The 14,446-nt window shown below is 37.3% G+C and overlaps 1 protein-coding gene across 1 annotated transcript in view; it reads right to left on the minus strand.

Annotated features, from left to right (window-relative positions):
• Nucleotides 1-4,056: 4,056 nt before the first annotated feature.
• NFX1 (nuclear transcription factor, X-box binding 1) overlaps nucleotides 4,057-14,446 on the minus strand; it is a 53,272-nt gene continuing 42,882 nt past the window's right edge. The window contains exons 23-25 of the mRNA XM_035316141.1: nucleotides 11,145-11,290; nucleotides 5,726-5,827; nucleotides 4,057-4,960 (exon numbers count right to left, since the gene is read on the minus strand). Of these exons, the coding sequence (XP_035172032.1) occupies nucleotides 4,885-4,960; nucleotides 5,726-5,827; nucleotides 11,145-11,290 (324 nt within the window). The 3' untranslated portion in view covers nucleotides 4,057-4,884. The remainder of the gene's footprint in view (nucleotides 4,961-5,725; nucleotides 5,828-11,144; nucleotides 11,291-14,446) is intronic.

Consider the following 14,446-nt stretch of genomic DNA (forward strand, 5'->3'; position numbering starts at 1 on the left):
CAATCTCAGATCATTTCTTGAATTCCTTTGAGCCATCTTGCACGCCACCTGACGTACTAGCTCATGCCACAGCCTGTTACTCACTTCTGTGACTTTTGCCGTTGGAGATGCATTACTTGGTACTACAAAGGTTTCAGGATGAAGCACCTCAAAACATTTCAAACTTTTTATTTTCAGGCTGTTTGCTTTTTGAGTCTCCCTGCCATGTACCAAAATGTGATGGCTGTCTTCACCATATTGTACGACCACATTTGTCATGCTGCATTTGTTAAATCCAATGACCTCAGATGCTTCTAAGTGGCACGAGTCCTCCCTGCCCCTCTCACACACTCCCAAACACCATTCTTCTTTAGAGTCACCATTCCAAGTGAATGGTGGGCAAACAATAATGAAGTTAAAATTGTACATTTTATTGCCAGGTAGCCTTTGGGCAGACGAAGGGTTTTTCAGATAACCAAAATGTAAACTTCTATTCAGACAATTAACTCTCCTGTACTACTGAATCCCAAGAAGGTAGCAGGTAATCCTTACTATTTCATGCGGAGTCCCTCTTTACTTGCTTCAGTCTCCTTATGGCAAGTTAAAATCACTTCAAATTTAGGAAATCACATGTGATACTTCAAAGTTTGAGGAAATGGACTCCCCAAACTTCCATTTAAATCTTTACTGTTTCTCTATGATACCGTATCAGTCTCCCAACTTTGGAATACCAAGATAAAACTTGCAAACAATTCCAAAGCACAGAACTTTCAACTTGCATTTATTTCAGGTTTATAATGAAAGTCATTTTACACCAACTTCAAAAAATCAAGTAAAATAAAAAGCTTTCAAAAAATAACTTAAGAAAAGTGATTTAGAACAGTTTTATTTTGCTTATTTCCTTACGCGGCCGATATTGTACAAAAGTGCCACAGTAGCAGTGATACTGAAGTCTACTTACACATCTTACACAATTTTAGGTTAAATCCAAGCACTGAATACTCAGAGCACTTTAAATGCATTAAACAATACAGATCAGTAATAGCACAGCCCAAATGCCAAAATATCTATTTTATACACAATTTTAAAAGCACTTAATGAAGTTACATGACTTCCAACTTACACCACACAAGTTATTTCAAAAGACACTTATTGCAGAGTACTTATATCAAATAAATCTGCAAGAAATAGTATTATTCTAAGGGCTCTGGAAAATGACTAGCATATTCAAGCTTAAGTCTTCGTTACAGTCATGTCAATAAGGTTTTTGCTACTGACTTCACTGATGCAAAGATCTTATTCTCTCATTCTTCTATCAGATAAAAGATGTAAAGGCCCACGCATGGGATTTACAAAATAGCTAATTGAAAAACATTTCCACGAGGCACATGTGCAGTATGAAAATGAGTTATCACAGATTTCAGAACTGCAGTCTTTAGTACTCTTCAGTATGAAAGTCACAGACATTGCAGCAAAAGCAAATGAGAACAGAAAGAAGAGCACCACTGTTAAACTGCTGAGTTCCTTTTTAAGGCTATGTTACTGTGTTCTGGGAAGAAAGACATCGATACTTTTTGGTTTTGGTATTAATTCCCTGGGTATGTATAATGCTTTTAATCAAGTTATTAAAATGCATTTCAAAGCAAACATTTTTGTACATGTGAATTGCTTCATAACTACAGGTAGACTCCAACAGCCGTGATATAGAGATGTGTAATTTACACATCCATGTAAAAGATTTAATGTATGTGCAGCTAGGATATTTAGTAATGAGTATTATGATTTCTCAGTATGAACAGATTCGCTATAATTAACTAGTCCAACTTGAGAAGCTGAAGATGTACTGGGTCTGGCTGGGATGTTAACTTTCCCTGCAGCAGCCCATACAGTGCTGCGCTCTGCACTTGTAGCTAGAACAGCAGTGGTATCACACCAGTGTTGTGTCTGCTGCTGAGAAGTGCTGGCACAGCATCAGGACTCTCTCTGACCCTCCTAGGGGGTGGGCAAAAAAGTGAGAAAGAAACATCACCAGGGCAGCTGACCTAAACCAACCAAAGGGATATTCCATACCATACGATGTCACACTCAGCAATAAAAGGTGGTAAAAGGAAAAAGAGGGGAGGGGTGGGCTCTTGTTGCGAAAACGTCTGTCCTCCTCCCAAACACTGGCTATGTGCATTGAGGCTCTGCTTCAAGGACGTGGTCAAGCATCGCTCATTTGTGGGAAGTAGAGAGCAATTCCTTTCCTCTGCACTTCCACACAGCCTTTACTTGTTTTGTTATTTTATTTATTATTTTTGTTATTCCCTTTCCCCCTCCCTTTTCCCTTTTTTCCCTTTAGTTGAATTGTTTAATTAATAGTATTTCCTTCGTATATCTATATTTTTTCTCTTTAATTAAATTATCCTTATCTCAACCCATGAGTTGTTCTTTCCTTTGCTTCTTCCCCTCCTCATCTGAGGAGGGGCAGTGAGAGAGTGGTTGTGGTGTTGTTGAGCTGCCTAGCACAATAAAACCACCACAGAAGATTACCTGGGTTTTCTTATTAAAAATAGTAGGCTGCAGAAGTGCATCTCACCAGGTTCACATGTTTATGTTAAAGCCATAATTTGATTTAAAAGAATGAAACAGAGATAAATATAATGCTACTAAAACCTTTTAAGTTTTAATATTTCACATCAGAGGTGCAAATGTGAAGCATTAGCAGTATTCATATGAAAACGTGAAAAGTTAACAGGCTTCAGCTTTATGCTGTTTAATATCAACTAAATCACTTAGGTTGTGTGTGTGTGTGTCTGTGTGTTAGGTCTACCTACAGAATACCATCTTCATTAGCCACACATACGCTTGAGCTCACTTCACCTATGCTTTCAGCTCACTGCACATATGTGGCAGGCTCCTGTCCAGAACCAACCTTCGTAGTGTAACTAGATACATTCTCCCTATCGGAGTTACTAGCTTGAAAACACTGCTATCCTAAGATAGCTCTGGGTTTCTACACAGGAATTAGCCTTTGTCTAGCCACAGTGAACTGGCACTTGTCTGCAAGCACTGGAAGAGATACATTCCTCACAATGATGGGACTGAAGAAACAGATTCCTGGAAAGATGCCAAATAACTAATTTCTTTTGCTTTAGCTGAACTTCACAAAGCTGTACAATTTGTAGGATCAAACAACAATTTGCTTAAAAAATAAGGGTACTATAAGCTTTGTTAATTTATTCTTAATTTTTGTTCACAAAATGCAAGACAAAAAGGTAAAAATAATTTAAACCACTATGAACAAATTAAAAGCCTGAAAAGTGGAGAAATGAGAGTCCTTCTGGTAACTGTTCTACCAGAAGGTAACTGGTAACACGCATTTGAAACATTTAGAAACACATACGACTTTGTTTTATGTGAAATAATAAACACAAAAATATGCAATAACGTGCATTTTAATTCTGAAAATATTTTGGGGGTAGGTATCATCTGTGAGTTTGCAGTTCGTTGTTTCACAAGCTCAGGATGTTCAGGATGAAATGCAGTCACAGAATGCTTCACATTTAAGGCTCACAGTTTCCTAACTATGTAAATTTAAATATGGATCACTGCCTTTCATTTTCTTGGCTACAAACCTCACACTACAGCACAGTAAGCTAGCTGAAACCCAAACCATCAAGGCTTCCATGAGATCTGTTTCTTTATTGTTCTAAGCCCCCTTGAACAGCAGCAGCCTCTGATGCTGTACAGGGTACTCACCTCCAGTGCTACATGTAGCCACAAGGAATCAGAAACAGAGTAAACCAGTGCCGAATTAAGGAAGTGATTAATTGCAAGAACCATCTCCCCTAGACAACATGTATCACTCAAAGTCAAGAACTGCGCCACTTTGCAGGTCTGATCAGAATCACCTCTCTCCCACTTTAGCTCGGGATCTGGAAACAATTCACCATCCAAGAACTGTTATACCATCATCGCATTTTGTTCATGGCATTTCCCATGCAACAGATACCTTCCGTTGGCAAAGAGCTAAGACAGATGTTCTTACAAATTTTACAGAAATTGTTCCAGATTCATAATATATTTAGACCAAACTTCACACATTCCCTTAAGCTTGCACAGTACAGAAAAAGGTAATAAACCATTAACAAAAACCATGCAAAAAACCCACAACCATCAAGCTAACATATCTAAATAAAAACTAAATCAAATAGAACACCAAAATAATATATAAGAGCTTATCTTGTTCAAGGTCTTGAATAACATCAATAATTGTCTTTTTTTTTTTTTTTTTTTTAACGTTAAATTTGAGGTAAAGCAAAATAAGCCTTAATTTCCCACCTTCCCCAAATACCGGTTCTTCAGATATAAAAGGAACCTGTGCTCTTAAGTGGCATTTAGAGCATATACTTGTACTTCAAGACTGACTAAATTTTGTATTTCCTTCCATGCAAAGGAGTAACTAAAATTCCCAAATTTACCACCTTAACATGGATACAAATTAATAAAAATATGAAAATGCTTTAAGAATATTCCCTTTAGTGCTTTTAACAAAGATTATTCCTGGTTTAGTTTAAATTGTGTGAGATATGTTGAAGTAAATCTTTAAGATTCATTTTTGTTCTCACTACTCAACAGAATCTATTTGATTATCAGTTCTCTCACTTTAAAGGCATTGATGGAAATTTACATCATTCTGACAGCATATTAGATAAAAAAATGCAGCAAACACAGGTTGAAAAAATTATACTACTGTTAAGTATGCAGTGATGTAAACTGTAAAGTATCACAATCTAACTTTAGATGTTAAACCATGAACATGCTGCACAACTGATCATTTGACAGATAACCAAAAAGTGCCTTGCACAATAATTTAATATCTTCACCTGTAAGCTTCTGTATCATAATTCTACATCAACCATTTCAGTCTTGGACATCAAAGTAGTCAATTACTGGCTCTTCTTTTAATGGTTTGGATAAACCACTGCTTCCACTGCTCCTGAAATTATAAGTATATTAGATGTTACTCACTCTGCATGAAACAGAAGATAAAAGTAAGCTGAAGTCACAAATTCCTGTAACATCTCAGTGTGCATATGCACGCTGCATTGACAGATAGCATGTTCTAGATTATGCTCTAGTGGAAATATCTTAATGCTTCAGAAAACATTTAACTATGATTTTGGGGAAAAATATATACTTTATCAAATTAATATATAACAGTGCATGGCTGCATTGATACAACTTGTTTTTGACTTTTACCAGAAACTACCATTAATCACTAATATTTACTGCAAAAACACTAACGTACTGAAGACTAAATACTAAATACACCTTTAAATAATAAAATATAAACATAAATAAAAATAAATTTACTAACTGTCCTAATAAATTATTTTATGCCAATAAGACACAACTTATCTCTTACACAGAAAAGTTAAAGATATAAAACACCCCAAACCTCCAAAACATTCGTCTCTTCTCAACTATCTAATCTTTATAAAAAAGAGAAGTCCACAATATTTGTTTTTATTACTGCTCTTATATCATAGTCAATCCTACATTCTGTTAGTATTTCAGTTCAGGTTTACTTCTGTGGACAGAAAAGCTTAGTGCAGGCTGCAAGCTCCAAAGCAGCATGGAGACTGAGAAAACAAAGGCTCAGGGAGCATAAAATTAAAGTTTATGAACACTATTTCTTGAAATAATCAGCAGTAAATCAGCACAAAATTGAAGAACACCATTTTAGAAACACATTTCTTACTTATCTGTTTGTTTGTAATGGGGAATAGGCGGTGGAGGCCTGTTCTGCATTTCTTTATCTAGCACAGAAGTTAAAGTATTGCTTGGACAAATGGATTTCCCTCTAGAAAAAATAAAAGAAAAGGTTATTTTATTCAATAGGAATTTATATTCATTAAGAAATTACGGCAAAAAAATTACATTTAAAAGTAGTGGTCCCACTGTCAGAGTTCATGTTTGTATTTCATCTATATAACTATTTAATTTTCTTAGAGTCACAGAATATCCTGAATCAGAAGTAACCCACAAGGATTGAGCCCAGCTCCTGGCTCCACACGGGACTACCTAAAAATCAAACCACCTCTTTGAGATTGTTGTCAAAATGCTTCTTGAACTCCAACAGGCTTGAGGCCTACCTGGGGAGCCTGCTCAAGGGCTCAACCATGCTCTCAGAGAAGAACCTTTTCCTAATACCCAATGTGAACCTTCCTTAAAGCATCTTCATGCTATTCCTCCCTTGGGTCTCATCACTGGCCACCAGAGAAAAAAGATCTGCACCTTCCTCATCTCTCCCTCTCATGAGGAAGCTGTAGGCTGCAACAAGGTCTGTGTTCACAGATCACTGCATCTTTACAATATCCAATGCTGTGGAACCATGTTCTTAAACAATGGCAACAAGTCGCATTAAAATTACTCATCATTCTGCACTAAAATTAGGCCCCTGTAAAGTGGTCCTCTCTAAGGAACAATGACAGAATCACAGAATGGTTTGGATCGGAAGGGTCCTTAAAGATCACCTCATTTCAATACCCCTGCCATGGACAGGGACACCTCCCACCAGACCAGGTTGCCATCCAACCTGGCCTTAAACACTTCCAAGGATGGGGCATCCACAGCTTCTCTGGGCAGCCTGTGCCAGTGCCTCAAAATACACAGCCACTGCCTTACCTGTTAACCCAGGTGCATGAGACCAGAAAAATGATATGCATTAAGAATAAAATAAAATAAAATGAAAATAATCAAACACCTCTTCTGCCCTCCACACAAGTTACTATTGTGCGACCACAACCATACAAAGAAGCATCCCACTTGTGCTTGTTCCCTCTGCAATACAAGGGCCACCCTGTGGCCACGGTGCAGGGCAGTATTTTCTCCAACACAGGAGGAGAGTATGCTTTAGCATGTCCCTAGGCTTGTATTGGCTGCGAGTGACGCCAAACTTCAGTACTGCACAGTACATATCCAAAGGCTGCACTGGATGGAGACAGGGAAAAGATATTAAAAAACATGGAAGCTGCTTTGAAAGATTATTACAAAAAGGTATCTAAGCCATTTTTTTTTTTTTTTTTTCCAAAATAAGTATCATACACACTATATCTTTAACAGGCTGTGGAGATGTGTTAAAGTTTCCTATGAGTCACTTTCATGAGCAAATTTGCTTTGTTTCAGCTTCCAGTCACGGTTCCAATGTTATTGAAAGACTGAAAAGCCTTCCATCACCAGCATCTTTTCCATTCACAGAATCTTCTTATTCATTTGAGAGGGGGGAGGGGCGAGAGGAAGGAAGTAAACTGAATAAACTAAAATCTGTATACTTTGTAAGGGTCAATTTAAGGCCAAATGACTTAACAATTCTGGTATACTAAACAACATTGCTTTCCTATTTATATCTGAATGCCTCTTCTTCTTAGGAATGTTTCACTACCTTCTGAGATGTAGACTCTTCTCTGAATATTACCTGCACATGATACATTTTTTTAGCTAGTTACTTTTTATATGGAGAATGAATTAGCTTGGCCTCTCCATTTCCGAACAGGTGAATAAATGCTGCTTCTTGTCCTTCATTCTTGCCCTCCTATTTACATTGCATTCATAACTTAACAGTAAATTTTATTCCACACTGGAAACAAACATTTGTCTGAATGCCTATTTATGTCTTTATAACTTAAGGTAACCTTAGCCTTTCCCATTCTTCTGTTCTCACAAGTACCATTCCATTTAAAACCACTAGTATACATACAAAGAAAATAGCAGACGAGTAACTATACATTAAATTATAGATATGCTCTAACATTGTTGTTTATTCTTATATACAGCAAGCCACTGACTTTCTGAGCAACCCACTCCACAACTGTTACATACTTTATGAATCTTCTTCCTGCAACTGTTTCAAACCTGATGATTTTTATTTGTGCCCATTACCTTGTCTGCTGAGAGAAGAAAGAGAGAATATGCACTCTCTACTTGGACTATGATTTCAGCTAACTTTGTGATAACTCTGCAGTACCTTTCCAGGCATTTTCCAAGAAGACAATCTGTATCTCTTACTGTTCTTAAAAATCTTCTATGCCTCTGACAAACCAACTTAGAATGCAAAGTAGGAGTAAATGAATTTACACTTACCTAATGTGACCAAAACACTTAATAATTACACTATATCGTTACTATTCAATAATGTTCTGTGCATTTCTGAGCTTAAAGCTGCATTTACATGGAAATTAAGAGGTAAAAAAATCCTACAATTATTTTATCAGAAAACTGCCATAACTTACTAAAGTAATTTAAACATATTAACCATATAATTATACATAAAAATTTAACCACATATTAAATCTCTAAAAATCTATATAAGCCTGTATATGAAGATATATTTATATACTCACCTACATATATAATTAAGTTATATATAAACATTAAATTAAATGCTGTTCCTAGAAGGAACACCAAAAATATGGGTCTTATAGGGATGACTGCTCTCAAGAACCCTTCGAGGATGCCTCAAGTCCATACAAGCTACCTTTGAACACTGGTCACTTCATAACAGGCAGGCACCCCTTAACGACAGTGCCGGAGGCTCTGGCACCCAGAGCTATCAGGGGAGGAAACTAGTGCAAGTAAGATACATGAGGAAATCACAGACAGGCACAGTGAAGTGAGTGTGTCAACTTGGTGAGGAAAGCCTTCCGCTTTTTGCCATACCAGTCTGGACATAAACTTTTAAATAGGTACTGCCCCACAGAAGGAATCCTTGGTCAGAAGGAATCTGGTATCGCAACTGCTCAAAAAGACGGTGAATACAAAGGCAACCAGCAGGGAAGCATGGAGAAGGGCACTTAAGATCAACCTTGACATTCAACACTGGTAATGTTCTTTATATGCTTAGACATCGGCAATGCTGTACATCAATGATTCTAATGCAGCTAACATGATCTACTCTTACTGATGTGGTGGAATGATGACGGGGCTGATGGCAAAGTAGAGTTATGGTGCTTGCTCCTAGCTAGAGGAACTCTCCTTAGCACCAAGGATACTTTCTCACTCCTCTGATCCAACTTGTATGGTGATGTTACCATTTCAGTGACATAATGGGGAAGAACAGGAAAAAATGGTGCTTTTTGCCTAGCATCATTTCTCATTATGTATACTTGGAAACACCCCTAAAAGAAATCTGCAGGGAATACTGAAAACAGGATGAAACAAACTGAATCAAACCATTTGGGCTTTGTGTTAACTAGACGCTGGATTTGAAGAAGCTGTTGTGAAACTGAACTCAGCTTTAGGGCTTACTGCATTCAGCTCTTTGGCCTCCAACACAAGAAAGACATGGACCTATCAGAGCAAGTCCAGAGGAGGGCAGCAAAGATGATCAACTGGGCTGAAACACCTCTACTACAGACAGGCTGAGGGAGTTGGTTTTTTTTTTAAGCCTACAGAAGAGAAGGCTCCAGGGAGACCTTACAGCAGCCTTCCAGTACTTAAAGGGGGGTCTACAAGAGAGCTGGAGACAGACTATTTGTCAGGGAGTATAGTGATAGGACAAGGAGCAATGGCTTTAAACTAAAACAGTGAAGATTTAGATTAGATATTAGGAAGAAATTCTCTACTCAGAGGGTAGTGAGGCACTGGAACAGGTTGTGCAGAGAACCTCTTGATGCCCCATCCTTGGAAGTGTTTAAGGCCAGGTTGGATGGGACTTTGAGCAACCTGGTCTAGTGGAAGGTGCCCCTGCCCATTGCAGGGGGATTGAAATTAAGTGATCTTTATAGTCCCTTCTGACCCAAACCATTATATTATTCTATGAAATACTCAAAAAATATCATCCTAGAACTTGAGCTATCAATTGTCTGAGGCTTCAAAGAGTTTTATGTCTCGAAGAAGTGGTCTTTGCCACTTGAAATAAAATGACAATGAAAAGAATCTTTGGATGAATTCAATTAGGAAACATTGCTACGCAGCTGAAAAACATTGTTATAGAGCACTCGGTGTCTTTAAGAGCATAAATGAAAGTGCAGCATTTGTGTTCTGCATTGCATGACCTTCCCTAAACAACACAAGGGAAGGAGTAAATGTGCAACTTCTAAGGCTACAGAAGGCTTCCCATTCTAAAGTTGCAGTATACGACTGTTTTTAAAACATCATCTGTCCTGCTCGTTTCTCTGACACTTTCTCCCCTTCTTTACTAATTTCTCATAATCCTCAAGCCCCTTCCTTTTTCTAAGGAAGCTTTTACAAACTTGGTCTCTCTTCTCACCCTTCTTTTGTAGGAAAAAGGGAGGTATCTTAAATTGGTTCACAGAAACATCAAGAGTTATCTTAAAGTAGTGTCCCATCTTTATTGAAAGAAATCAAGATTCTAACTAAGCTAACAGGCTCAGGTACAGCCCATGGCACTGTAATAGCAGGGATGGTAACAATTTTTTATTTTTAACTGTAGCCAATATCTACAGTTAAAAAACAATTAAACGGGTTGTTGAAGAACCACAATTTGACAGTGCTGAATTAAAATTTGACAATGCTAAACTAAATAAGCCACTCAGTGACAAAAGAATCAAGAAAGCCACACTCTCTTCAGTGCTTTTCCCCCAGCTAGATTCCCTTCATTTCCTTTTATACTATGAACTTCCTTCTACATGACCTCTCCAAGCATCTCTAATTTTGCTTTGACATCTTTTATATTTGCAGTAATCCGTTTCTATCTTTGTCCATTAACAGAAAACAGAGGATAGGACTTTCTGTGGCAGGTTCAGGTGGGTAGAGAACAAGTAAATTCCAATACGAGCCTTCTTTAAAGAAGGTGCAAATTTAGATGTGACTTCTCTATCCAGCCATTAATATCCATTAAATTTTATTACATTTATCATCCTTGATACTTTTGTCAAATTTAGCTGATAACAAAACGACAAAAAGTTACCGCTAAGCCAAATGGAAAACAGACTTGCAAAAACTTGTTTTCTTAGCTTTTTCATTTTTAATTGGGTTTCCTTCTCTGAAGACGTATTCAACTAGGGGGAAATAGAACCTTATCAAATGATCAGTTTAAAACTGCTCTAAAAACTTTTAAATGGAAGCTACTGCATGCTGCAAATTACCCTGTAAATAAACTCATTCAATTAAGTGACATAACCATACACGGTTACTACAAAACAAAATGAATTACTTACTTCACTGCAGTGATAACAACGTTACGCTTTGGTTCGTTGTCATAGCTCACACTTTCAATGCCATACACCTGAGCTAATTCATGGATGATTCTGCGATGATCCCTGTTCATTGGTGGGTAACAATGACTCTTCTTTGTATGCTTGCCCTGAATTAAAAAAGAAAATATATATATATAAAATGAGGAAGTGAGCAAGCAAAGAAAGGTGAGTAGAAAGGGAAGGTGTGTGGGAGAGAGAAAGCTCTTCTACCTCTAAAATTTTGCCACCGTGACAGAAAGTAGTACCACAAAATGCTAATACATCAGTATTAGCAAAGAAATCATCTAAAAAACATCCATTTAGTTCCCACCTCAAAGCATATATACACACATTTATGCGTATATTTAAGTTTGAAACAAATCTGGAATACATGTATTCTGTTTACATCCCAAAGCTGCAGTATAATTTATCTGAATTTTTCTTTTTCAGACTGGTTTTTACAATGCACATAAACTGCACGTTGCTACAAAGGCATCAGATTTGGTTATCGCTTCCCTCTACCAAAGAAGTGAGTTATCTGCAAAACCTGCCATGTAATAAAGTCTATTGATGTCATTAAATAGACACAAAACAGTAGTTTTAGTTTCAGTAAACAAAAACTGATAATGCTTGATTTGACAACAATTGTTACATAAACAGTCAAAGAAAGAACAGAAAAGAAGCATCCCTCCCTCCTAATGGATTGGGTGTCCTAGCAACAGCAGATACAGATGAGGGTAAGATACTCAGTCTGCTTCAGGGTTTCAAGACACTCTGCTTCAGCCTTTGCCTTGGTTGACACCAACAAGGTCTCAGAGGTCTTTGGGTCTATCGACGGGGTTCAAGAAGATGACAAACTGTCAGTATTAGATAAAGTTTGAGTCAGGGATTGCAAGAGAAGTCCCAGCCTGTATAGGTTTCTGGGACTATGCCGTGCATTTAACAATACTGAGAGACTAGGAGAATGTGTTGTTCTCTATCATTTTTGAAATTACAGACATCGGGGGTAGAAGCCTAATGACTGGAGAAAGGCAACTGTTGTGTTTTCAAGAAGAGCAAGACAGACAACACAAGAATTACAAGACAATAAGCTACATTTCAAAGCCTGGGAAAAAAAAAAAAAAAAAAAAAAAGAGCAAGTCCTCTCATCAGCCATTTTTAGGCACATGAAGTAGAAGGTCCCTTGGAAGAGCCAGAGTGGATTTATGAAACTTTTTCAGTATCTCATTGGATAAAGCTTATTCATTCAGGGGCTGAGTTCAGTGTTGGTTCTTGCTTCAAGAAAGAGCTGCACTAGATTACCTCTGCAGGCTCCTTCCAACCTGAATGATTCTAAGACAACTTCTGACAGGCTATGTTAAACATTCAAATACAAATGTCTGATTAGTACACCTTTGGATTACACAACTGTTACATTAAAAAGCACTTGCTGTACAGATCATGTTAAAAGTTTCTTCAAATCATTAAGATGCAGACAACCCCACTTTACAATCTAATAAAAGGACAATTTTGATAAATCTTAAACCACACAAATATTGGTTCAGGTCTATTATTGCATGATCACAGTACTGCCAGAAGTAACTTTGATGCAGTACCGTGTACTCTTTCTTTTTTAACATCTAGGAAACTATTATTTTGATATAATCTTTAACTGATTAGACTGAGCAAAGGAATACTCCTGGAAATTATTTAAACAACTGCAGAAATCAACACAGGTTCTTGAAACCTCTTCTTGGGTCCTTTACAGTATTCTTACTGTAATCGGTATTACTGTAAAAGAGGAATGCTACTTAACAGTAATCGTATTTGTTATAATCTTTTCTTCTACTGTTCAACTTGGCAAGACATTTAGTCACCAGTCCTTCCAGAGAAAGGCAGAATGAGGATGAAACTCATCCCCTCCACTGAGAGGAAGGGAATACTCATTCTGCTGCAGTCACCTAAATTCATCTGTAGGAGGCCATATCTAACAGAGGAAGATTAAAGGTACAGTGTACCTGCCCTGTAGATGGATGGTTAATACCTGCCTCCTCTCAGGCTGTTAAGTAGCTAAATTATGAATAGTAACCAGACCTGAAATGGTGGTCAATCTATTCCACGAGTCTTCAGAATAATCACAAACTGTCTGGATAGAGTTACTTAGCAATAAACAGTAATAAACCTTCCACCTACTACTACACTTTCAGCATATATTTTGGATAAAGAAAACTCTACAGATTTTGTACCTTTAGAAGGATGATCTTTAAAAAGACGATTCTGGGCTCAAAACAAAAATCAGAATTTCTGTCTGTGTGCTGACAGAGCTGGATGACATGAATGTTTTCTGTCCTGTCTGCTTACACATGTCAATAGTGACAACTCTGCTGTGCTAAATTAGTACCTACTAATGAGCCTAGGGGACCAGATATTCATGAAGCAAGCAAAGTCATAAATGACAGATAAGGTTAACTGTATTAATATATAAGTGTATATTTACAAAATGACAAATTGACAAATTGACAAAAAGCGTCAAAATCCTTTTTATTACTCATTTTTCTGGTTTAGATGAAATTAGTATCCAAATGAACAGTGCAAAAATATAAACAAGTCAAAACAAAAATGTGTAAGCATAAGTTACAGTAATCAGTACAAAATACATGGTACTGATACAGGCAGAGCTACCTGAATGCTTCATAGACCAGCATGCAAAATACTTTTAATACAAGGAAGTAAAGCTTTACATCTAGAAACAAAGAACACGAGTCACATCTCAAGACAGAAAGGATTTAGGAGTCATGGTAAACAAACAACTGAACAGAGACTCAAGCATAAGACAGATTTAGGGAACTTGGCAGAAGAACAAGTAAGCACAGTTTCCTTGCATAATGCCATGTCAAACATATTAATCCAGTCTTTGGATACATAAGAAGTGGGAGTTGACTTGTCAGGCTGGGCAACAGGCCTGAATGAAGAGCAGTGTTAACACTTACCAGGGATAGAGACATCTCCAACACAATACAAATACCTGTGGTTGCAAGAGGGAACATGACTGGTAATCAGGAATCTAAACATTTCAAGGAGGAATTTGACAGCCTTGTGAAACTTAATATCTAACTAAATAGAGAATTTTAAGGTACAGAACAAAGATTATGACGGGACTCCTCAGGTAACTGTTCAGTTTGCCTACTGAAGAATTCATGAAAATAATTTTTTACCTGTACATGCATCATAACATATGGACTCCAAACGGTAAGACTTGTGTAACATCTTTGGTGTTCAGAAAGAAATCTCTTCCCCTTTGAAAT

Source organism: Oxyura jamaicensis, chromosome 2 (assembly GCF_011077185.1).
Source record: "Oxyura jamaicensis isolate SHBP4307 breed ruddy duck chromosome 2, BPBGC_Ojam_1.0, whole genome shotgun sequence".
Lineage (NCBI taxonomy): Eukaryota > Metazoa > Chordata > Aves > Anseriformes > Anatidae > Oxyura > Oxyura jamaicensis.